Genomic DNA, 25,951 nt, shown 5'->3' with positions numbered 1-25,951 from the left:
GCTTAGAGTCCAAGGTTGCAGCCTTTAAAAAAAACTTGGATTAGAATTGCAGGAAGAACCCCGGGGGCCTTTAGGGGGCCACAGCAGGGGCCGCACCCTGTGGCAGAGTCAGGGGAACCGAGGAGGGTCTCTTTACTTCCTGACTGTTATGACAGGCAGAGTGGTGTGTTTAGCTCTTCACTGTCCATGCTGGAGACAGAGGAAGGCCCCGGCGAGGGAGGGGGAGGAGGGAGGAGAGCTAACGGCTGATGGTTAAATAGCTCGCAGGGAAGAACAGTCATCACTCCACAAATCTGTGTAGGTGCCTCTCTGAATGTTTATCTCTTGTTTTTTCCACTTTCACTCAGCAGCCGTTTTGATCTGTTTTGTTGACCTGATGCATAACCTCATGACTTGTTTGGAAGGCGCTTTGCTCAGAATGGGTTATGAAAATGGATAAGCTGTCTTTACAAGTATCGCTTTTGCATTATTCAAAGCTTCTCATCTGAAAAGGAAGTGAAATCCAGTGTTCGGGGGATTCTTTTGCTATTGATTCGTTGAAGCGTTTAGTTGAGGAAGCCGAGGCTTTGGAGGGAGATAGAATGTGAGTTCTATGTGAGGTGTGTGTGTGTGCAGCTCTGGGTTAAAGACTGGGGAATATGCGAGCTCTCTGATGTTCTGAAATAGTTCACAGGTGTGATCTGAGGGTTTTAGAAACAGATGGGGAGGGTAACGTCAGCCTGAACTGAAATGACAGGTTAGTGGAGGCCAGTCTGACACAGGAGGCCCAGCCTTGAATATGAGCAGATACCTCTGGCTATTTCAACAGGCTTAACTTTTCATATACTCTCTTCATAAAATTTCTCCTGAGTAAAACTGCCTTCAGCGCTCCAGCACATCATTCTTCTGCCTGTTTTTTTTTTCAGGATGTTCAGTGGAGATGCAACGGGACTTTGCAATTCTCATTTTCTCTACTGTCAGCGAGCCTCCTGTTTTTAGTGCTTGTGCCATATGTTTCAGACCTCTGTGTGAAAGGACTCTGAGAGGTCCGGGTCTGAGGTCCTTGAAGCGGGAGACCACATCAGTTGCTGACATTAGTCGTTTTTTATCGAAGGGGAAAGGGGGGAAGGCAAGGGGGGGCTGCGATGGAGGGAGCCTCAGCCCTGCCGACTGCTTACACAAGGCATTTCCGTGTTGGTTGTCATGCATGTGTGAAGGCCTTCTTTCCTCCCTGCGCTGTTGTTTCTCACTGTGTGTGTGGTGTCGGCCTGTGTGGAACAGCTGCCTCTGGCTCTGACTAGCAGTTAAACGACTCCAGGCTCTGCTGAAGAGGAAACTGGTGGAACAGGCATCAGTTATACTTACTCGCCTGTTACATAAAAGTTAAAAAGCTTTTTATTTATAGAAGTTAAAAAAAATCTGCCTGTAACAGCTTGAAAACTTATTTCATTTGGTGGAATAAAACACATCACAGTGCACCTGATTGCTGGTTTAAATAGTTTAAACTCACATAACATGTGGCTTTTTAATTATTTGGAGACATGCACTCCTTAATATTCCCAGAATATTTCAGCACGGCCTGCCTCTGACATTTTTTAAAGTTGTTATTCACATATGTGCCTCACAGTGTTTTTTTGCCTCTATATCAATGCTACTTATTATTTGACTTATCCACTGTATAAACCAAAAAAAGTGGAGAATAATAGACAGGCAAAAAAAGAGTATGTGTAGCATAATTATGTAAACAAAGATTGCACTGGTTGCATGAAAGCTGCAACCTCAAGCATGCTGGAGTGCAATAAACTGCAGTCCCTCAAAGTGTCCACTCGGGGCTCGCTGCAAAAGCCCAGGGAGCTTAATATATCCATTTAGACAGCAGTAACAAACGTATTTACAGTCTTGTACAAACAACGATTTTGGTCTGAATAGTACATGTCTTTATTGGCACACATTGTACAGGGGTTGAATTATTTTACAATTCATCTGTTTTGGTTTTATTAAGGACAAATTGTGCATAAATGGGTGCATGAGTGATCTATCTACAAGCAGGTGAATTAAGGCTGTTTGTCAGGAGGCTTTAGGTTCACCTCCGCTCCAGCTCTTTGCCCGTTTCAGGGTTGACTGAGAGTTAGTTTGAGACAGCATTTCCAATATGGTGACTGCCACTGTTGGGCTTCAAAATTCACCTTCAGTAACCATTCGGGTACGTCCATGAGACTACAGTATGTTCATGTTTCATACATTCTAAGGTTTCATGAAAAAAAATGTCATCACCCCCGCCTGATTGATTCCATTTTTTTAACTTTTACCTCAGACTAGAAGAAAAAAAATCAGGGTGAAATATAAAGTTGTTTGGGTTTACATATGAAGCTGACTTAAAAATGTTTTGGAGTTTCAGGAGTTTGGTGCATGTGGGGAATAAAATATGAAGGTGTTTTTTGTGTTCTTAAAGGAGCATTTGTGTTCCAGTGGGGTGCCGTGTTACCTTATAATGTTCTCCAGTTTGTATTTGAGGATCAGTGTGAGGGGAGAGAAGATGAACGCCCATCTGAAATGTAATAAATGCTTCTCGCTTAAAGACATGTAGTGAGTGTTTTACAGCGAGGAGGAGACGGTATCTATTAAAAAGTACACTGCCGAGAGTCCTTGCACCTTTTGACACTTTTGCTTTGATCTGCTTTGAGAGCCACGGTTCAAACAAAGGTTCACATTTTACTGCTTTTCAATACGGCTCAGGGTGAATGAGGCCTTTTGTTAACTTGGGCCTGTTAAGCAATAATTACACAGACATTCCTGCAGCAGCGTAAAGAGCACTTTATATGGTGTCACTTTTCTTACATGTTAATAATGTTGCACTGAGCGATGTGAGCATGATCTGCATTTTGCTCGCATGCCATATATGTCTCATACTCACTTTGCAATCATCGTCTGCCAGTGACCCCTCCACCTCCCACCCACACCCTCTTGTGTTCCCCTGCCCCGCCCCCACTTCTATCTCTTATCTGTCCTTCCATCCCGCTCTGTTTGTTGATAAGCCGAGAGGCCATTGGCCAGCACACATGGTGCCCATGTGACACTTCAGCGTGTGTGTGTGTGTGTGTGTGTGTGTGTGTGTGTGTGTGTAATTGGAGGCCAGTCTGAGAAGAGGTCTAAGTACTGTAGCTTTTTTGTTCTCTGTAATCATGACCCCCACCCAAAAAGCCCCCCATCGCTTCCCACCTCGCTCCCTCCCCCCCCCCCCTCCCCCCCCTGCATGGCTCTTCTTATTTATTGCCATCACTAACCCCCCCAAACTGCACCACCAGCTTGTTTGTGGTGCACATTGTCACAGGTCTTAATCCTATTGTTTGTGATAATGTCCACCCGTACAAGTGCTTTTGACATCGCACACTCTGGAAAAGAGCCACCGCCACTGCTGCTGCCGCTGTGTTCATCAAGCTTGTTTTTGGCCTCTCAACCTGACACGGTACAAGCATAAAAAAACTTTCAAAAGCTCTGAATGTGATGCAAAGACAGCAACTGGATGGTGAGAGGGCAACTCGTGCACTCACAGCCACTTCACTTAAACAAAAGATCCCAATTGTCTCTTCACATTACACGAGGCACGGTGTGAAAAATGGCTTGCAGTTTTTTAATCAAGCCTCTCATAACCTCCACATTTCCTCATCCTCTTCCCCGAGAACGAAACGAGGCATGGCGGGAGGGGTGATGTACAGAGGGATTAGGGGAGTGTTTACAGAGATATTAAAACTCACTGTACAGTAAATGAATAACACAAAGGTGGGTTTTTTTTAAAGCCAGCTAATGTGGACTTAAGTGTCGCTGCCCCCTTCACCACTTCTGGCTCCGGACCCTCTCGGTCATGGAAGGGAAGCGAAGCGAGGGGTGGCTACTGGCGGCCCCTTCACAGATGGCTGCAGGTACAGCGCTCCGCTTGGCTGATAACCAAAGGACTTCAAAGCTCAGACGAGCACTCGAGCCCATTTCTGTCCAGAGCCAGGAGGTGAAAAAAGGCACAGAGCAGAGAGAGGAGGCAGCAACAGACAACGACTGTGGTAGTCAAAAGAGTCAACAGGCATGGAAATGAGCAGCTTTAGCCCTTTCCTTCTCCTCTGCTGCCTCTTCTTATTATGTCTCTCAATCATCCATTCCCTCCTATTCAAACTCTTTTTGTTTCTCTCTCTCTCTCTCGCTCTCTCTCTCTCTCTCTCTCTCTCTCTTCGTGCTGCTTTACATACTGCACGTTGAGAAAAAGAGAAAATGATTGTCATTACTCTTCTACTCTTGTTCTAATACAAATTATTCTATCACTGTGTGAGCAGATGAAATGCTTTCCAGAAATGGAAATACAATGTGACAGTTAGTGTCACAGAAAGGCCCACATCCTCTTTTTTCTCAATTTGATTTGGATTAGAGATTCTTTTTTTTTTTGGGGGGGGGGGGGGGGGGGGGGGGGGTCCTTTGTTCCCTGCAAACTACACTAACAATTTGAAAATCTTAAATTTCAGGATGTGGAACGGCAACTAAAAAATCCTCTCAGATGTTTTCAGAATCAGTCATGAAATGTAGCAAAATGGTCTCTACATCTATTTGATTTACTCATAGAGAAATGATCTCTTTATTGCCACTGAAACCTGGAAGCTAATCTTTTATGAGCTTTTAAGGGATAATGTAGAAGGACGGAGATGTTTAAAAGTCTTTGGATTTAATCAGACGTTCCTGTGGCTCCTCTAATACGACCCCAGGACTCAGCTAAGACATGCTGAGAGTCCTAACTGTAAGAAATACTTCCTCTCATGTACATCTTAAGACTTAATGTAACACTCAGATACATAGGTGAATATATAGTCAAAGCATTGTTTACTGTGCTCTGAAAAGCTTTGGTGCTCGTCACACTGAAAAACGTGTTCAGTTCAGAAATGTACCTGGCACACTCCTCGCTCAAGTATGGCCCATCATTAAAAAGTTAGGTTATGCATCCGTGCTCAACAGGAAGAAGAGCGCTAGAACTACCTGTTTATGTCTCTGAGCTGGAGAGTGTGCAGCATAAAAAACAGGCTGTACTCTTTTTTAGATCCACTCCTCACTTCAAAGCCTGAGGCACATCAGCAGCTCTGCCTGGCAGCCTTTTGAACTGACCCCTCCATTCAGCCGGAGAGACAGGGAGCAGGGAGGAGAGTGACACAGAGACGTGCAGTGACAGAGATTGAAAAAGTAAGGCAGAAAAGAGAGGGGGGGGGGGGGGGGGGGGGGGGGGAGTGGAGCAGGCCTGCAGAGATGAATAACCTCTTCTCGGGCCCATAGTCCTCGGAGGGCACTGCCTGAGGTCAGGGGCGCATGTGGGAGGGTAAGGCAGTTCAGAACTGCTGGGGGTCAGTGGTCTGAGAGGGGGGGGGGGGGGGTCGTCATAGATGTCACCCCACTTCCCCTATAACCTGTCCCTCTCTCTTACATCTGGGATCAGAACTCGTCCGTCGAGGGGCCCGGCTCCTCGTCTCTCATGACAGAGCCGAGCAGCTGCTCACACACACACTCACACACACACACACACACACACACACACACACACACACACACACACACACACACACACACACACTCACTCCCACCCCTCCACCGAGAAACTGGCCCAGAAAAAAGGCCAAAAGTTGACCTTTAGGTCTGAGGACCTGTTCTCCTTCCTTCACTGCTCCGGAGCGGTCCAGACCCGGGCGAGCTGTTTTTTTCAGCTCATTAGGCCTCTGTGAGACGGAGACGGTGTGCGAGCCTCGGAGATCTGCATCGTGAGCATTCAACTTAAAGACGTTCGTACATAAACATGGCAGCACTAAGTGGCATTCATCTCAGTAACATGGATCTCATTCAGATCCTTTCAGCATGTTAATAGCCGGGACAAATAAAAATACCTCCGCTAGGCTAACAGACTAATAGCGCTTCTATCTTTATTCACAGAAAGCATCTTACAGTGAGATGAATCACTGTTGACTCACTTCCCACGGCTCATCTTTTCCATCTGTTAAAATCCCCCTCAGCTACTTCTGCAGCTATAGGAGTTCAGAAAAGGCCCAGACCAGAGGAGAAAACCCCAAACAGGCAGCTCCTTCCAGTGAAAGGAACTGATTTTGTTCACAACGTACCAACTTCTTCATTCTCCTTTTTGAATGTTGTTTAACTTTTATGCAAGCCAATGCAAATGTGCACTTGTAACACTCAGCCTCTCCGTGTGTGGGTGTTAAACTGATGGTCAGAATAGACATTTCCTGCCCGGTTTTGGCTGCTATTTGTGACTGCGAGGACACTGAAAATATAATCTGCTAAAGCCATGATTTTCACGCTGAATCAGAAGCAGAGGGCTGAGTTGGCCGGCCATATTTATTTCCTCAGCTGTGTGGCCAGAAAGGCTCAACAGCCATGTTTACAGCACTATGTCAGCTGGATTAAGGACACATATGCCTTTCTAAATTGGTATGTGGGCACACGTTTGTGTCCCTCTTATAATCTTTAAAGAGCCGTTTGGATATACAGTGGAGCACGGTGGGCTCTCTTGCTTTGTCGGACTGAATGAGAGGAGCAACAGAAGGAGAGAGAGGGTTAAAAAGAAGGAGATGAAAACAATTCACCATGCATGCTTATGGATGAGTCACCTGCGCTATGAGTGCATGTTGAGGCATTTTAGAGGGAGAAAAAGGCATCATGTAGTCTAAATTAGTCTGATGATCTGTGGCCTTAATAGGCCCCGAGCAGCAGCTTCACACACCCCGCTGAAATATCACACACTGCTGTCGCCTAGGGAGGCATGTGCACCCTCCACTGTGTGTATTTGATAGCAGGTGGGGGGGGCACAGGGAGGGTGAGTATTCTGGGTGAGACAGGAGAGCAAACCACATCATATGGGGGTTATTAAGAGTTCTGATGTGTTGTGTCAAGAAGCTGCATTGTTTCCTCCTCTGCTTGCCGTCTTTGAGGGAGTAAAAAAGTTTGCTTAGCGTACTGCCATTGGCATGTATCATTATCAACAGCACTGACCAAGCCTGTGTGTCACAACTTGTCATTGAAAAACTCCCTGCTGCATCCTGGTTTCAAGCTGATAAATTTCCTCCAAGAAATTGAGATATGAAAATAACAGCCAGCTTTTATGGGTTTTTTTTTTTTTTTTACGGGTGTGCATAAAACTGACTCAGAAAACGAGACATCAGCAATGCATTTTTATTCAAGGGCAACTTTTCCAAGCAACTCCCTCCTTCTTTTGTTCAGTTACACATCCATCAGTTTGCTGTTTGAGTTGTTTTGGAAATACAGAAAGCTCCGTCTCTGCCTGCGTTTGATTGGTTCCCCGCAGGTGCCCGGTCAGGTCAGACTGGTTCCTCTGTTGTCGGGGTTCATTGCCCGGTTTCAAAAGGGGGTGGGGCATCAGATGAATCCCTCTGGGTGTGTGTGTGTGTGTGTGTGTGTGTGTGTGTGTGTGTGTGTGTGTGTGTGTGTGTGTGTGTGTGTGTGTGTGTGTGTGTGTGTGTGTGTGTGTGTGTGTGTGTGTGTGTGTGTGTGTGTGTGTGCGCGCTCTGGGGTGGTGGTGTGTTGCATGCTGTTGATACATATCTCTGATGTTAAAGCTAGACAAATAGTGCAGGAAGCACTTTAAGTCCTACACAAACAGATAGACACACACACACATGTTGAGACTCAGAAATGCAGAGATGCATGTCTGTGGGTTAACGCCTGCTGACACGTGCAGGCACACATTCTGCACACATGCGAAGAGCGGGTGCATCCTTGGTGCAGGAAGGCGTGGTGTGCAGGACGGGCATTATTGAAGCTCTCTCTGTTTGATATTAATACAGCACAGACTTTGACCCCTGAGTTAAAAAACACACCCAAAACCTATTTGTAATGGTCTGTTCCATGGGACAGGGCCGGGCGGCAGGGTGGGGCGGTGAGCTCCCTGCAGCTGACATATTAGCCTGTGGCTTCCTCCTCCTTTGCCTGCAGGGTTTACTCTCCCCTGCAGTTTGCCGCTCTCCGTCTTAATTTGCAGAATTTAAATCAATATTTTCCCTCAACAAATAGTGTTTGCATTACTTTGTGTGTGATAAACATACTAATAAGGTTGAAATGGCATTTAACATCCACCCAACGTGAACACCTGTTAAGGATCATTTTAGATTTTAGAAGTTCAAGATATTTGTTAACGACTGTTTATATCTTGTATTATTTTATTTGTGTTTGTTTTCTGCTGTCCTTTATGTATTTGTGTTTTTAAAGGCCCATCTAGAAACAGCATAGCAAATTAGCTTAGCGTATAAATACCGGTACTTCTTAGTTTCCCTGTTCAAATAAACATTGAATAATTAAAGTGACTTTTAGAGTCAGTTAAAAGATTTAGATTTTTGTGTAAGTGTGGTTCTCAACTGGTGGGTCGGGACCCAAAAGTGGGTCGTGGAGCTGTTTTCAGTGGGTCGCAAACGTGTGCCTGGAAGAGCCATGCTGTGGAAAAGTCAATGAAACACTTTTGTTTAACAAGTTTGTTTCATTCAGTTTCTTTGTTCTATCACGATTTGTACAGTCTGAGGTTCAAACTGTACAATTGTTCTTAAAATAAATCTGATTGATTGAAAAATATAAGAAATTTGGTTCGCTATTTTTCATGAAGGAGTAGTTGCTGGGTCCTGAGGCTCGACCAGTTGAGAACCACTGGTTTAGACCATTTAGAATGAGAGTTGTCAAAATCTACTCTGATACTGTTTCAATACCAAATGTTTCAATTGAAAGGTACTAAAACTACAAAACAACTAAATCTATTTCACAAGACAGATGTGTAGGAGAGGATTGGATCCTTCACTTCGCTTTGGTCTTAATTGCACAAAAACATTGTCAACATTTCTGCAAAGAAACACTGAAAATGTTTCTGTGCAATATAGACTGTGTGCAGGAGTTTGCTTGAAATTTTTGACAATTTAATTACAAAATGTATATGGTTGCATAGACTTCTATTATTGTTGCCATGGTATCAAAACAGGTATCAACATAGTTTGATTTTTACTTGTATCATATTGAAGTTTAAAATTCTGATATCATCTCAGCCCTATTTAGAATTCAAATTCCGGTCTTCATCTGTGAAATGCTTCTTTACGTCTCTGATTCTAGTCGGGCCTTTTGTTTAATAAACAACAGGTTGAATGCTGACCTCATTGTTTGGTTTGCTATCAGGGAACCTGGCTTTTTGTGTGTGTGTGTGTGTGTGTGTGTGTGTGTGTGTGTGTGCAGGCACGTGCGTCCCTGTGTGAGTACAATGTGGCATCATTTTGCATATCACGTTTTGGCTTTTATTCTTCCCTGAGTGAAGCCCCCTTTCTTTAAAAATCTCAGGTTATGACACATGGTAAGAGCAGCGAACACTGTCTCCTTTGAAATGGACTCTTTGGAGTCTTACTTTGTGTGTGTGTACATTTCAGCACAACACAGTCAGCACGCAACATAATCCATACGGCACTGCCCCCCCCCCCCCCCCCCCCCCTCGTAGATCAATTTGCCATTGTACAATGTTTGGTCCCTCATTGTACTCATCTGTGTGTCCTGTCCTCCCTCTTTGTTGTTTGTGCTGGCTTTCTGTTTCTTGCCTGCCGTTCTTCTCATATGTTGATCTCATTATAGAACATTGTGTCCAGCTGTCATTGTTGGTACTAATGACATAAGAGGAAGTGTGCTGTTAGTGGGGCGTTTCTTGCTGTGTGTAGATGCTAAGCATTGTGCAGAGCGACTGCTTATCAGGTGTGTGTCCCTGCCTGGCCTTTCACTGTAACCGTAGTCAAATGTGCACAGCCTGATGCATACAGTGCATGTCAATGGTAGTGCAGTTTAGTCGTAAGTCAACAGGTGCTGCTGGTTTATGGTCGGGCACGTTTCAGACCCCTCCTTCATTTTATGCTGCCACATACGAGACTTCAGCACAGAACAAACTGTTTCTTCTTATCTGTAGCACACTCAATGTCTTATCTGCTACTGCTGCAACTTTCTTTCTTTCTTTCTTTCTTTCTTTCTCTTTCTTTCTTTCTTTCTTTCTCTTTCTGTCTTTCTTTCTTTCTTTCTTTCTCTTTCTGTCTTTCTTCTTTTCTGTCTTTCTTCAATTTGGAGCAAGTTGGTTGCTCTGCTTGGTACACTTGCTACACTCGTGATTTGATTAATAAGAAATCCAGCTCAAGCAGAGCGACTCCACTGCCACCCTTTCTTCCTCCTCCTCCTCCTCCTCCTCCTCCTCCCCCTGGCGTCCCTCCTCGTCTCCCGCTCCTCTCCTCCACCCTGCGCCTTGGTTCAGCGCCTGGTGTAGGCTGACCTGGCAGTATAAACAAGGCAAATGTTTTTCTCACACCAGCTGTTTTACGACCACCCTCACAGCGTGAATAGCAGTCTCCTTATCGGGACACTTTCTCTGTGAAACCAGGTCTTTCAGCTTTACTTTAGATTAGAAATGTTAATATTTTAACTTTAAGTACACAAGTTGTCATTGCTCAAGTGGAGCCTAAAGTCGAAATATATTTAGAGTTGTGTTTTATATCAGTTAGTGTGAAGTTGTGCAGCTGTATGCACCTCTTTGTATTAGTTTTCCTACATGTGCACTTTAGTGTGATTGCTTGCGTGCTTCTGTTCTTGCTCATGTATTGATGCATGTGCATTTTTGCTGAGCGAACATGTTATCTCAAAGCTAACACAACATGCTGTTTGCTTCCGAGAAGGGGAGAGCTAAGGGAGTGTCACATGTAGTCACAGGCTAGCAGGCATGTGGCTGATTTATAGTCTAAGAGGTCCTGTGTGTGTCGGTCAGACAACATTAATTTCTGCCCCCGAGGCTTCGATTTGCTAGCTTTATATTTGTCCTATATTTCTATGTTTTATAAGAGAGTGGAGAGAAATGCTGAGGCAGTTTCAACTGGTCAAATACTGAGGTCAGGATGAGCATAAAGCAGCCTGCGTGACAGACTCTCCCCGTGAGCTCGCCTGATGCATTATTCTATAAATAAGCAGAGATGAGAGTGAGAGAGAGAGGGGGAGCGAGAAAGAGAGAGAGAGATATATGCAGAGTCAAGCTCCAGCTCCCCCACTGAGGGCAGAACTCAGACAGGAGGCAGGAACACAAGGCCGGGCTGCTCTGTATGGACAATATGTTCCTCTTCAGTGGTGCGTTCACTGATGTGTTTAACCCCAGCGTTTCGGTCACTGTCCCCACAACAGGTTTCCCATCAGTGGGTCTTCTGTCTGCGAGGCCTGTGTTCATGTAGCATCACTCAAATTAAAGATGCATGTACAAAATGAAAGAACACCTGGATACAAGAGTTCAGGAATAGAGGCAGATGTGTTAATAGAGTAGAGTTGGAAATCGGGGGGGGGGGGAGGCAGAGGAGATGACGTGTGGGTAAAGGAACCACAGGTCAGATTTGAACCTGGGCTGCTTGCTTCGAGGACCACAGCCTCTGTACACGGGAAACGCAAACCAACCACGAGGCCAACGTCACCCCAAAACAGTAAATCTTGTGCTCTCGACAAAACGGTTAAAGGTCATCACTAGTTGGCACCAGAATTACTAGTCTGTTAAACAAATGATTCATATTTTTCCTTCAATGTAGGTCAGATACTATTCTCAAACTGTAACTGTAGTTCTGGTTAAGGGCCCTGCTCTCCCCGCTCTACAACGCGGATGTAAACAAGCACAGTGGACAGATAACATCTCGTCGGAGCAGAGCGTCTTGGCAGTATTTTGATCTAGGAAGTGGAGGTACATTTGTTGGTAGGCTGTGTCGGGTTGAACTAGCATATCGAGCAATGAGAAACCACATCTAGCACAGGCATGTGCAAATTGAGCTGCAGGGAGGACCGAAGGCTGGCGGAGCTAGCGCTGGTACGTTAGCCACACTTAGCAAAACAAGTCACATGGCTTACCCACAGACTACTTTATATGAATTGTGCTCACTTTTGAATGTTTTCTGAGTGTTTTCTTATCTTTAGACTGGTCGGTTATTCAGAATTTAACTTTCCGTTTAACTAACTTGATCGCTTTAACAAACAACATTGGTTATATAGATGATCAAATGCTTGAATAATCTATAACGGAGTGGATTGGGGTTGTTCTGGCCGTCCAATACCTGACTCAGACACATTACGTTATCTTGTGTGTTTGTGTCAGGTTGTTCGGAAAAGGAATGGAGGTGTGATAAGCTGAGATCCACATGCACCATTGAAGGTTTGAGATAATGCTTTGTCTAGACAGTCAGGTTGTTCCGTTAACCCCCCCGGACCTTCCAGTCCTCCAGACACTGGGATGCCAAGTAAAGACACTGGGTCATCAGTAGCCATAAGTCCTCAGGATGTAGTCCAAATATATCCAGACCAGGCGACTATGACGACCTGACTGCTGGTCTTTCAAAGGTCTTCTGGGTTACAAGTGATTTTACATTTAAATGTCTCCCTTTATGCACTTTTGTAATCGCAGGGCAGATTACATTTTCACCTCAACCTTGAACAGTTTGAATTTTCTAAAGAGCGGGACTGGGTGAGTTGAGTTCAGAGCAACATTTTATTTTAAAAGTATTTGTAATTGAAAAGGAGTCGTTGGCAGGTTTTTCAACACGTCTAAAAGCGCCCTCATCAATACTCTCTGTCACGTCGTCAGGGGAGTATAAATGACGGCTTTAATAAAGGAGGGCAAACAGAAGCAGGTCACAGGCTAGAATGTGCGGGCCACTCATGGCCTATTCTCCTTCCGTTCCTCCTTTCAGCCCGTCTCTTGCCCTCGCATGGCATGCAGAAAGGCCCTGATCCTCCCAAAAAGAAGATTAACAAACCCCTGACAGAGGAGTAATCTCCCTGAAAACATTGACTACCACCATTTCAACATGCTGCCTCTAAACAGAGGAAAATGCCTCTCTGGCATGCTTAATTGCAGTATGTGGGACACACAGCGTTCCTTTAGGTATGCTAAATGGAAAGCCTTGGCTACTGAAGGCATTCCAACATTGTAAATGCACAACAATGGACCTTTACAGTTTTGTGCTTGGCTTAGAGTTCAGAAATTCAAATAAACTTCAAGAGGACGTTTTCAAGGGAAGGGCTTTGGCTCCGTGTGTTTTTTTTCTTTTTCCTGACAACAGTTTAGAGGGTTTGGTTTTTCAGATACTAGATCATAAATATGTTTGAACTTCAGCTCTGGTGCAAAGTGATTCATGGGGACTGGAGCCGCCTTTCCAATGAAGTCTAATTGTTCACATTGTTGCCTGTGTATGTTGTCATGAGATAACATTCGAACCATTTGACCTCTTACTTTAAGTTCATTTAATTACTTATCTGCGTTCGCACATGGCTCCAAACTGGGGTCTGTCTTGTGCAGCTATTCGGTTTTTTTTGTGTAGAAAAACTAGCATTTCACAATTTTCTTACCAAGGCCGTGCCTGTAAAGATTTTTGTGGGTGATGTTTTTCCTGTTCTTGGTTAATGTTTGTGGCCTTCAGCTCATTGCCCAGTGAAGGCGGTGTCGAGTGAACTCTTTGACCACGGGGTTAAAAACTGACAGAGAGTCAATGAGTGACTAACGGTTGAAGAGGGAATTCATGTGATGCTAATGCAAAGAGCAGCTATAGCCTCAATCCGGCCTTGTAAAACCCTGAGCTATCCATAATCACGCTGGCAGATATGTATTGCTGGAATTTTCCATAAGAGGAACAGGCCCGCTCTGTGTCCGCCCATCCATCTTTGCGTTCATCAGCCTGTGCCTGTGATTATCCTCACAGACTCTCGGTCACACTGTGTGGACGCCGCTCTGTGACGTAACCCATCATTCAAATTATTTTTAGCGTAAAGTCCAGGCACAGGAATTGGTAATCCAAGGAGTGACATCTGGCTTTCAGGGCTTATGTGATTAGCAGAGAGCCTTGCCCCTAATAGCCTAGCGGACGATCCTTATTACCTTTCTGGACTAGTCATACCTACATGAATGGTCATGCAAAAGAATATGTTTAACCACATGCAGATATATGGCAATACATTTAGTACTTCAGCATGCATGGAGGTGCTATGAAACCTGAGCTACTGTACAACACCCAGCAGGCTTACAGTGAGCCCTCTGATGTGCAGTTTCAATCCTGCAGCATTAGTGCTAAGACCAGATGACCGAACAGATAACTAAGTCCAAGCAAGGCCGCAGAGAGACTGAACAGATTCTAAAAGGAGGAGGAAGAAAGGTGAGGATGCTTAAAAAAGACAAATGAAGCAAAGAGAAGTGGAGAACCGCCAACTTCCTCCTGAATTAATCCTCATCACCACTCAAAGGGCTAATAATGACAAAGTGACCAGCGTGTCCCCTCCCCTCTGCCTTCTGTTCACACAATAGAGCTCACAGTTAAAAAAAAATAAAAGAAAAAGTCCTCTCGTCTTGGGGGAAATGTTTCTCTAATTATCTCTGAACATAAAACTTTTCCCAGCTTTCAAGGCGTCTATTAAACGCACAACAGCAGCCTTTTCTGCAGCAGCAAACACAGTTTAATGACTATTTGCTTGCATGGATTTTGTTAGTGTTTGTGTGCAAGCTGTGACCGTTAAATTCTTTGATTCATGCATCAGTTGTTCAACAAGCGAGGTCTAATTGTGTGGGTGTTGGTACGACCAGGTGGAAGCTCTTAGTTTGTTAGCAGTAAACTAATTTTGGTTTTACTGGAAACTGTTTAAACATAGCATTACTACAAGTCTCATATAATCTTCCTTGTGCTGTAATAATCATTTCAATGTTACAAACAAGCCTGTTTGCAAAGAGGGAGATAAAGAAAGGGACTATTTTTGGGCAGTTGTTTGCTTGGAGAAGCTTTTGCTTACTCTGAGGCAGCTTGTTCCCAGGAGTTCAGAGCACAGCCTCGCTGCAGTTTTGCTTTTGTTTTGTTGTCTTCGGGATCTTTAGCTGAGAGGGAGTTCAGTGCCCCTCTCCTGTTCTCATCGTTACTTCTTCTTCCACCACCTTCCCTAAACTGAGTAATCGTGTACCAATAAATCCAAAGGCTGGGTTGTGTAGTGGGGAAAGGAAATTGCAATCATGCCATGAGATTTTTTTTTGTGTACGGTTTTGTGTTGCCCCGCTGTCTCTGTGGAGTGTCCCATGAAAGGATATTCTTTTAGTATTCACTCAGCCTATTTACTTTACTGCAGATGGGAACATTGGGGAAAAGGCATTTCCTCTGCATGAACCAGTGGTTTGCATAAGCACTACTCAATCTAAACCCGCTTATCTTTCTGCCAAACATTCTGCTTTTTATTTATGTTGCATAACAATGTGAAAAAAACCTCATGACATTGAATAAAAAAAACATTTCCCACCAGTTTTAATGATGTGGAATCTGATGTTCTATAATACATGACTTCATGCCAAAGCAACAAATGTCACATGACGTTTTTAGGGTTATTTGATGCTTTGTTCTTAACTTGGATGTTAAAAAGTTAAACAGGTTAACATGCTGCACATCGGCATATATGCTTGGTGTTTAATGACCCGCTCTGACCCAAGCTGTCTTTATTTAAAGCTTTGGCTTCTGCTCATGTTTCAGACACTCTCAATTTCCTAACTTCTCACTTTCATTCCCCTCCTGTCCGCTCTGCCCCCCCCCCCCCCCCTTCTCCCCCTCTTCTCACAGGTATGGCCTCGCAAGTGCAAGTGTTCTCCCCTCACACTCTCCAATCAAGTGCCTTCTTTAGCGTGAAGAAACTGAAGGTGGAGCAGAGTTGCAACTGGGATATGACAGGGTACGGCACACACAGCAAAGTCTACAGCCACAATAGCAGCAAAAACTTGTCGGCCACCAGCGGCCCCCTCGGCATCAACAGCTCCCTGCAGGTCGCCAGCACCACCCTGCCCTACGAGCAGGCGCTCATCTTTCCAGCCAGCGCGGGCCACATCGTGGTCGCGTCAGCCAGCAGCACTTCGGGGGCCGTCGGGTCTCTGCTGGGCAGCGGGGGTGGAGGCAGCAGCAGCAACAGCAGTGGAGGTGGGGGCGGTGGTAGTTTGGGTGGTGGGATTGGTGTCCACAACCTGACACGCCGTAGCACGGTCAGTCTTCTGGACACCTACCAGAGATGCGGGCTTAAGCGCAAGAGCGAGGAACTCGACAACAACAGCAGTGTGCAGATCATTGAGGAGCACGGCCCACCCATGATCCAGAACGGAGCAGCCAGTGGAGCCACGGTGGCCACAGTGGCCACCGCGACCTCCACGGCAACATCCAAGAACAGCGGCTCCAACAGCGAGGGGGACTACCAGCTGGTGCAGCATGAAGTGCTCTGCTCCATGACCAACACTTATGAAGTGCTCGAATTCTTGGGGAGAGGAACCTTTGGACAGGTCGTCAAGTGCTGGAAGAGGGGCACCAACGAGATCGTGGCCATCAAGATCTTGAAAAACCACCCGTCTTATGCACGGCAGGGTCAGATCGAGGTTAGCATCCTGGCGCGTCTCAGCACGGAGAGTGCGGATGACTACAACTTTGTGAGGGCCTACGAGTGCTTCCAGCACAAGAACCACACGTGCCTGGTGTTTGAGATGCTGGAGCAGAACCTGTACGACTTCCTCAAGCAGAACAAGTTCAGCCCTTTGCCACTCAAATACATCAGACCAGTGCTACAGCAAGTGGCCACAGCGCTAATGAAGCTGAAGAGCCTGGGGCTGATCCATGCGGACCTAAAGCCGGAGAACATCATGCTCGTGGACCCGTCTCGACAACCCTACAGGGTCAAAGTTATTGACTTTGGATCTGCCAGCCACGTGTCCAAAGCAGTCTGCTCCACCTATCTACAGTCCAGATACTACAGGTAAGAGCAGACCGTTCTTATTCATTTGCCATTAATGGATATACATATAGAACTTTTTTGGATAATTTTTTTTACATTGCCACTGAAGAGAGAAAATGGCAAAAAGAACGGAGCTGTGTGCCGCTGTTTGTTCCTGTTCTTTCTGTCATAATCATCATGCTTCAATGAATCTTGTTTTGATCCATCCCTGCTTCTTAAGGAATATTTTTATACTAGAACTGATTATTTGGCCAACATTTAGATTCACTGCCAGCCTCACGAGCTGCTGCTGTAGCTCTCTCTTCACTCATTTTCTGCCTTTCCTGTTGGCTTGTTTACACCTGTAGTTAACCCCCTGTCCGGTGTGGGATACTTAGAGGCTTGATCAGTAGCCAGCTGCTTATTGCATTCATGTGAGGAAATGAATATGTTTTAGAATCACGCGGATGATTATCACAGGACTGTTCTGACTGGATGAAGCTCTGATAAAGAGTCGGCAGACCAAAGGAAATATCTGAAGCAGAGACATTTTTTCTGTTATGGAGAGGTTTGGGGATATGTGATGGTTTTTTTTCTTGTTTTCATGTCAGGCTTTTGTTGATATTGTGATTATGTCGAACTACACATAGCATTGATATAAAGTCCAACATTCTCATTAGCTTTGTATCGCATTCTGTTGTTTCGTCTGCCACTTTCACATCATTCTTTTTAAGCCACGGCTTGCCTCTTGCCCCCCCCCCTCCTGTCCAACCAGGATAGTCTCCCGCTGTGAGCTGCATGTGTGAACAACCAGGAGGATTTCAGGGGAAGTCCTCCTGAAATTCTCTAGAAATTTCCAGGAGTGTATATGTGGAAACTGCATTAGAGACACTCCCTCATTGAAGAAGGGCACCAATCATGTGGGGTGGCAGGATGCCCAAGGGCTTCTATTCACCCCTCTGCTCCCCAGGCCCCCGGACCCTCAGCTCCCCATAACCGTGGCTGGCTACCATTTCCCCCCGGGATAGAGATGAGGGGTCAGCCTGAGTTCTCCTGTAATACATGCCTGTAATCTACACCAGCGGGCCCTGCATTAGAACCAGATGAGTCCCTAGGAAGGTCTTTCTTTCTTCTCCACGGAGCTTCTGAAACAGTCTTTTTTTTTCCGCCCATAGCAAACGGTGTGTTTAGGTTTCAGCAGAGGCAGCATTAAGGGGAACTGTGAGAGAAATCAAACAGTGTCCATGTCGGTACAGAGAGAAGCTTTGTTTGAGGCTCAGGCCTGGTGCCGGGGAAGAACAGGTGTGTGTCTATGGTACCACACACATAAACACACTTATACCCTCACACACACACACACACACATGCCAGGTGGCGGCTCTGCAACTGCTCCTAGTGTAGAGTCTCTCCTGAGAAGTTTTTGGTTCCTTCTTAGTGGATTGTGTTGATTGAGGGGTTTGGTTTTGTTGTCTTTCCAGTTTGCTTTTTAAATAGGCTACACTGAGGTACCATTGTGTCCTGATAAAACAGTGAGGCAGAAAGGCTGACAGTATGAAGAAGGTGAAGTGAACAGTGATGGTATTCAAACTGCTCAGAAATCTGCAGATCCTGATCATCTTTTATCACGTCTGACAGGTGAATCATTAGATCCAAGCTCTCTTTCCCAAACTGTTTCCTGATACCCTCCTCTCAAACTGTCTCCTAAACACACTATAGTCCCTGTATGGGAACTGGACTGTACTTGTTGACAGGGCAGTGCTGTTTTATCAGTTTAAGTAGCTCATCCTGAAGCAAACACCAGCAGTAGCCTGTTTTAGTTGCTCCTGGGGCCGTAGGTCAATAAGCAGGCCATAAAATGTTCCTGTTTGTTTTCTCGGAGAGTGATGAGTAGAGGAGAGTGGAGAGATCATCCCTTCATTTCCTCTTGGCAGTGTAGGAATGGAAAAAAAAAAGGCTGACATTGACTAGAAAATTACCCAACAGCAGTCACCAAAACTTAGACCAGGGACAACAAGTTTCCAGTTTGAGGCATTTTGATGAGTGTGTGTGCATAATGACTTCATAATGTCCTGAAGTACAGTGTGACATAACGAGAAGGTTTGATTTACTACCCCACCACTCACTGTGAGGCAGGAGACAAGCCTTGCATTTCAATTCAAAGAATGAGCTCATGGGAGAAGAGCACTACGGGTGTCTTAGCGTGGAGCTCAGTTTGGGCCACAAACAAACAAACTGCTGCTGCGGGTGGAGTTGATGGTGAGTTCAAAAGCTTAGAGGGAACATCAAACCATCTTTGATGCTTTCAGATGTGAAGATAGCAGGATGCTTTCTGTTTCTGACCTTACAGACGCTACCTTTATAAGGTAGAGACATGCAGGTGGGAATTTTCCAGTTGCAACCTGCTGGCTGCTGTTTCTCCAAATCCTCCACAACAGAAAAAAACATCCCACTGGTGTCTGCTTTGATTCAAGGGAAGTTGGCATATCGTCTTAGTCCACTTGAATCTTTGTTTTTGTCTGATGAAGTAAAGTGACTGGGATGATTTTTTAAAAACCTTTTTATACAGTGTGGTAGACTTTAGAAAGAGTCACATTAAGCCCGTTACAGAGGCTTTTGGATGCAAAGAGTTTCTCGATTAATTCTTGCCCTTTTCCATTTTGGAGAGAATTACATTCCCCGCAAACATGGCTGTTTGCATCTTGGATGTCATAGCTGGTATTTGCCGGTGATGTGCTGTTAGAGCCTTGCAAATGACTTATGGATTTTCCACAAGGTTGACTCATGCAAATAAAAAAAACCCAGTGTTCAAGGTAAACAAGTGATGTGCAGCTTGCAGGAGCAGATCTCGGGGTGCTTAGAATTTCAACTTTGTTCGCCTCAGTGCTTAGTGAGTACAGGCTCATGTAGCTGAGCTCATCTATCCTTGTCAAACACCCTTGTCCGTCGCACTTCCACACTTGGTGCCGCTGTACTTGTACAGGACTTGTACTGGTCTCCCACCATTATTTAATTGTGTCATAGCCTCCAGCGCTTTGTGTTCTGCTATCCATGCGTCATTGTCTTCGGTTTCTTAATCACTGTGTGGTGTTTATGTCCTGATTACATCAACCCGACTGACCTCAGCCTGCTCCTACTTCTTTTATCCTCCCCTCCTTTCCTGCTTCCTTCTTGCCTATAGCTAATTATGTAACCAGTAAGCCGGCTAGTCAAGCTTACCCTGTGTCAGATAAAGGGATTATTGTCTTGTCCCAATTGGTCATGTTTGTCCTATTTATCTCACTGAGGCCGTGGAATGGTTGGAAGATATTATTTCAGTTTATTTAAAAAATGTCTGAAGGCAGTACGGCCGGTAGGAGCCCGTCTTGTGGTGGCTGCTGATGAGTGTAAGGAAGGTGTAACATGTAACATGTAACGTGTAACTGGTGAAGCTTAAGGACCCGACACACCAAGGAGACCGTCGGCCGTCGGTCCTAGTTTTTGCGGTGTGTCCAGCTCCGTCGCCCCCCGTCTGCCTTTTTTTGGCCCATTCCACATGTTGAACCGGTCGGGGCGGTCGGTGAGAGGGATCTCTCTGATTGGCTGTTCAGAGGTTTCATTTATCTCCAGCTCTCCTCACAGGTTCAGGAAAGCCCCTTGAGCATGCCTCTGTAGTCTCCATGCTTTCACCCATTAGTGCGGTTTCTCCTTATTTGTCTCCTCAGCCTCTTCTTTTCTTTTTCCACTAAAAGACCAAGGGCTGACAACGCCAGCACCATTTTCTACTTCTTATCAGACATTTTCCTCTATTAGTAGGCTACCTATAATATGAGTGGTGACCGACAGCGGTGTGAAAATGGTCTTCTCGTATCATAACTATGGACTACCGCCGCCTGCTGGCATAGAGAGGTATTTCCTCTCACACATGAGCAGATCGTACGTGGTGGTTGGCCGTCGGCTGTAGTCTTTGCGGTGTGTTCAAGTACAACTTTTTGGCTCTTTGCCGTCTGCTTGGTGTGTCAGGGCCTTTACACACTCTCTAACCCTACATGACTGTCTGTTGGACTCTCCAAAGGTCACTATATGGTACATGATTTTGGTTTCTCAGAAGGAGAGTTTCATGTTCTGTCCACACGGGCATTTAATTAAAGCTGCTGTCTTGTCCATAGCTGTGACCCTCAGACACATCTGAGCAATTTTTTGTATCGTGTTGTAGTTTAAAGTTCTCCCCCATTTCACCTCTGTGGCATTTACACGGAATAACAGAGGCATTAAAGTCCCATCTTAAACGGCAATGTAAAAGGAAACCAATCACAATCGCACATTCCACCCTCTTCAGACATGGATTGACTAAGAGCTAACAAAAAGAGCAGGGTTATTTTTTCCTCAGGTTTTCTTTCAATCTTCATTTTTTTATGTGTGAATAAACAGAATTAGAACATCCAACCTCCTTCTTTGAACCCCACCTAGATGTGTGGGCATCGGGAACAGCTGTAAAAAGTTGTTGCCCTCATTTCTGTAAATAATCCCCAACATACCAGCACCTTTCTTTGCACATGCAGACGCTTTTCTCCCGGTGGCAGTGTTACAGCTCAATTTCTCCATGTATAAGACAGGACCCTACAGAGATGGATCAATGTCCTCTCATAATTAAACATCTTAATATTAAACAGCCTTTAAAGCCTGAAGCAACAGTATAAGCACATGCTGCATACCTGTGAGCACCTGTCAGCTTGTACCTGTTACTTAACACACACACATACTTCATACCTTCACGAGCATGAGAAACGTGGAGCCTGTTATATATCGTGCATGAAAAGAGTCAGATTGTTTGAAAGGGAGTATTTTTGTTGATCTGTGAGGGGTCAGTGTCTGTGTACTCTGATTGTTGAGGCCCGCGGCTGGAGATCTTTTTGCATCTGGATGGGAACTTCACAAAAGGCTCATATTAAGGATCCCTTTTGAATTTCTCATTCTACTTTTAGAGCCTGTATCTATATTCATGTAGGCAGGAAAGATGGGTGCAGCCGATGCCACAGTACGATCTCTGACACCACCGGGCTTATGTCTTAGCCTTAATAACTGATGAAATATGTATCTTATCTCCCTCCGAGGCGGTGCATGGCTGCTCTGGCTGCTCTGGCTGCTCTGGCTGAGTGTAAGACGAGCTGCTGCCCCACCTGTCTATCTGCCTCTCTATCTGTGTTGTTAGCGTTGCACGACCATACAGACAGGGCCAGCGTTCCAGCACATTTATCCTGGCTCCGTGCGAAACATCAAGGGGTGTTTTAATGAATGAGGTTGCCATTAGTTACTGTTCTGTGAAGCGTGTGTTTAAATGAGGGGGAGAAAAGGTGGGTAAACGCCAGGATCAGGTTGCTACAGAGTAAAGACGAATTAGGAAAGGACGGAAAAGCAGATTGGCTCAGTGGAAACGGCGCTGTTAATAGCGCAGGTGTTGTTTATGTGAAGGTTCTTGAGAAAGTATTCTGAACGGCGAGGAAAATGGGGGAGAAGAGGGTGAAGTGAGGGGGGTGAAGTGAGGGAGGTGCAGAAGGTCGTTGTTTTGCATTCCTAACCAGTACCTGGAACAGCTCTGTCTTCCCCCCCCCCTCCACCCCCCGAGCGCAGTGTCAGATTATTACTAATGCAGATGAGCTTTCATTAGGCGCAGCCTTCCTGGGTGGCTGCTGCGGCTTGTTGTTACTTTTTGTGCTTAGTTTGGGTTTTATTCAGCTTTATATCTCCAGCTGGTGACCATTCAGAGCCGGAGCATTCTTGTTGTTGCCGGTATCATCTGCTAAAATAGTCAGGAGCTGGATATAAAAGAGAGAGCCCTAAAAATGATAATTACTGCTCCCTGCATTCACTACTGTGCTTCACTTTATGACAGTCATAACACCTTAGTATGCATGACAGAATCCTAATAACCTGTTTCTCATTTATAATTTGCCTCTGGGCAGCTCTTCCATGTGTCTCCACAGAGCAGCCGGGAAGCAGCCGACATGTAGCAGCTAAGCTAATTAACTACCACACTCCAGCATATGCGTCAGATCGTATACAGAAGTCAGCCCCTACCAGTCATTTAGGCAAATAATGACGGGGAATGATTTCACTCTTAAGGTGGAAGTGAACTTAGCAATCCTGCTGAGGGATGCGCGTATCGATACGCTGTGGGTTGCTGTCCAATGCGTGTGTGTTTTGTGTGTGTGTGTGTGTGTGTGTGTGTGTGTGTGTGTGTGTGTGTGTTGGCGCACCCCTGCCGGAGTGGGACTTTGTGCTCCGACGATAAGATAGAGCTCTCTGAGTTTCACCACATCGTTTCATCCCGGCTACTTGTCTTTGTTCTCCCTCGCAGTTCAATTTCCATACATTCCCCAGGATATTAAGCTGACGGAAATTAAGCTGCCTTGATAAAACGCAGCGAGACGCCCACTTAAGCTCACTAAGGCTGCAATCTGTCTGCTCTATATTGATTGGCTTATTTGAATCATACAGTAGGTTTTTTTTTTTTTTTTCCATCACCTTAGCTGTTGGCGTGGTTAGCAAATGATGGCAAGCACATGAGAAGGAACTTGTTTAACCTTACAGGTGTTTGCAGGCAAGCTAAGTGAGAAAAAACCATAAACTAGGATGTCATTAAATGCAGAGACTCCAGCGTTTGTAACGACCACGGAACAAAACGTTTTCCTCTCAGTTAAGTCTGAAAATCATTAACTGGACAGGTGAGACTCTCCCAGCAGTAGTCGTATATTAATTACCCTGCTCACCATAGAACGGTCTTTCTTTCCTCGATTCTGGCACCGGTGGGACGGCAGGGTGATGGCTGCCATCAGCCGGCTGACTGGCACAGGTGCCCCCAGGTCTAAATAAATCATGAGGCTTCCTGCTGATCCCCTCCTTCCACCATTCCTGTATGCCCGCCATCCCTCCGCAGGGAGCTGGAGAGACGGGGGTAGCCCCCACCCGCTCGGCTCCTTTCCCGCCCTCCTTCCCTTTCTCTTCTTCCCCACCGCCCCTCACCTTCCCGTCGCCTGCCCGCACCCCCCCCCCCCCCCCCCCCCCCCTTCACCTCCACTCACATGAATATTTAAACGCCAACTCCGAGATGGAAAATATGCAGCAAGGGCAATGAAGACTTGCTAACAAAGAATTTGTTCACTTTGGGAGCCAGAATTTTCCTCATTTAAGGCAGGTCATGGGAGTGTGAATTCAGAGTGGTCGAATTACCGTTTAAGAGACGGAGACAAAACAGACGATCCACAACACAGTCGGGACAGACGCAGACAGAGGGCAGGAGAGACACAGAGACAGACTGATCCGAGATGTGGCTGTCCAGCTGGGGAGAGGATTGGGGAGGATTGGGGAGGCCCGGCAGGGACCTGCAATTGGCTCCATGCAGGCTGTGTGTGTGTGTGTGTGTGTGTGTGTGTGTGTGTGTGTGTGTGTGTGTGTGTGTGTGTGTGTGTGTTTGAACTGACTGCCACTGTGACAGAGAATGCCTGGTGTGCAGAGGCCCATGCAGTCTCCCATGAAGTTTTCAGCAGAACAAAACAGATGCATTTGTTTTCTCAATTGAAGGAATTTGCTAATGTGCATATACAAGGGTAAATAGTTTGGCTAATTTGTGGCAGGCAAGTGGGCAGAGCTCCCTGCTGCACGGGCAGCCAGCTGGGGCCCCTGTACGGAGAGGAAAACAGACCGACCTCCTGTCTCTCTCTCTCTCTCACTTCATTAAGTGTTATTCCTGGACAAACACATTTATTTTATACATGTCAATATCAGATTTTAACCATTCCTATCTGCCTTCTGTTATATCCTGACTTTCCCTTTTTGAATGTTTTCAGTGTGTTTGCTGGATGAAGCCCAGTTAAACAAACACTCGTTCTAACAGAGACAGTTGTCGCTCCATAAATGTTGCTTTTTTTTTTAATGCAGATGTCAGAAACACATGCAGATCTGTTCCTGCCATGTGGGATATTTTCCAGCAGAACTCATAAAGTCAGTGTGAATTGTGTGTGGCTTTTGGATTCCAGTGATTACACCTTGATGATCATAGTTTAGGGTTGGTACATTTTAAATAGTTTGACACGTTGATGCTTTTGATGCCTTTATTGTAAAGACAGGACAGGGGACAGAGTCAGAAATCAGGGAGAGCGAGAGAGAGAGCGGGAAAGGAGCCACATGATGGATACAAACCCGGGACGCCTGCTTTGAGGACTATAGCCTCCGTAAATGGGGCGTGCACACTAACCACTAAGCTACCGGCACCCCTACAATTTTAATTAAAAAAACAAATTTTTAGTAATCTTTGAAATCCAAACCTACAGAGAGAGAGCGAGGGAGAACAGTGGTTTCAAATTCACTTAGATTTTGCCTGATATTTTTGGTAAAAATGATCCATTATTGGAGAATGTACTTGAGTTTATTTAACACTTTGCTCGTCTTCTTAACTCAAAGCTGAGGTAGGAAACATAAAACACAGCTACAACAAACAGTGACCCTGGTTTGACGATGCAACATGAGACTCTTTGATTTTTCTATTTCAGAAACCTGTGCGTCATCTAAAAGGAGTAAGATACGTTTATGTAATGACATTAAGTATCACAAAGGATCTCAACTCAGCAGCAACTTTAGATGTCAAAAGAGAAATTATTTTTCTGTCTATTCTTCATCAGCATCATCATCATTATTTCATGCACGTTGCGTCTCAGGGAGCTCCTGGCATCTGCGGGGCGTCCTGAGAAAGAGGCCAGAGGAGCTTTTGACAACATTTCGGTCCGGAGGAATATAAAGGCAACATAAAGTGCAATGCTAGTCATAAACGGGTCTGAAGCAAATCCTATTTCACCCAAGCTTGATAAATAATTTACAATGACTAATAGCGCCTTGTGACAGAGAATGTATCGCTGTGGTGTATCAGATTGCGGTGGTTTGAGCCCAAGGCGTAATTTGTTTGGAAAAATAATTACTCCTGTATGGGATCCTGGTTAAATATTAAAAGGGTTAGCATTAGGAATGGGGAAGCATCCGAGGGGTGTTTTTACTCACTTCATGGCAAACACGTTCCTTCAGACGTCACCGCTGCAGACTGGAGGCCACAGAGGGTGAAAAACTAATATTTTATTTCTGTTTTCAAACTACTACACAGCTCGATCTACCTTAAAGAAAAGAGAGCACTGCAAACTAATGAACTTCTCCTATGTGC

The 25,951-nt window shown here is 45.4% G+C and overlaps 1 protein-coding gene across 6 annotated transcripts in view; it reads left to right on the top strand.

Annotated features, from left to right (window-relative positions):
- The window catches only part of hipk2 (homeodomain interacting protein kinase 2), a 78,932-nt gene that overhangs the window by 3,525 nt on the left and 49,456 nt on the right, over positions 1-25,951 (top strand). For all 6 annotated transcript variants that reach the window (XM_061036705.1, XM_061036701.1, XM_061036704.1 and 3 more), the window contains exon 2: positions 15,639-16,809. In XM_061036705.1, the coding sequence (XP_060892688.1) occupies positions 15,639-16,809 (1,171 nt within the window). The remainder of the gene's footprint in view (positions 1-15,638; positions 16,810-25,951) is intronic.

Source organism: Labrus mixtus, chromosome 4, assembly GCF_963584025.1.
Source record: "Labrus mixtus chromosome 4, fLabMix1.1, whole genome shotgun sequence".
NCBI lineage: Eukaryota > Metazoa > Chordata > Actinopteri > Labriformes > Labridae > Labrus > Labrus mixtus.
This window is presented reverse-complemented; position numbering and strand designations above follow the sequence as displayed.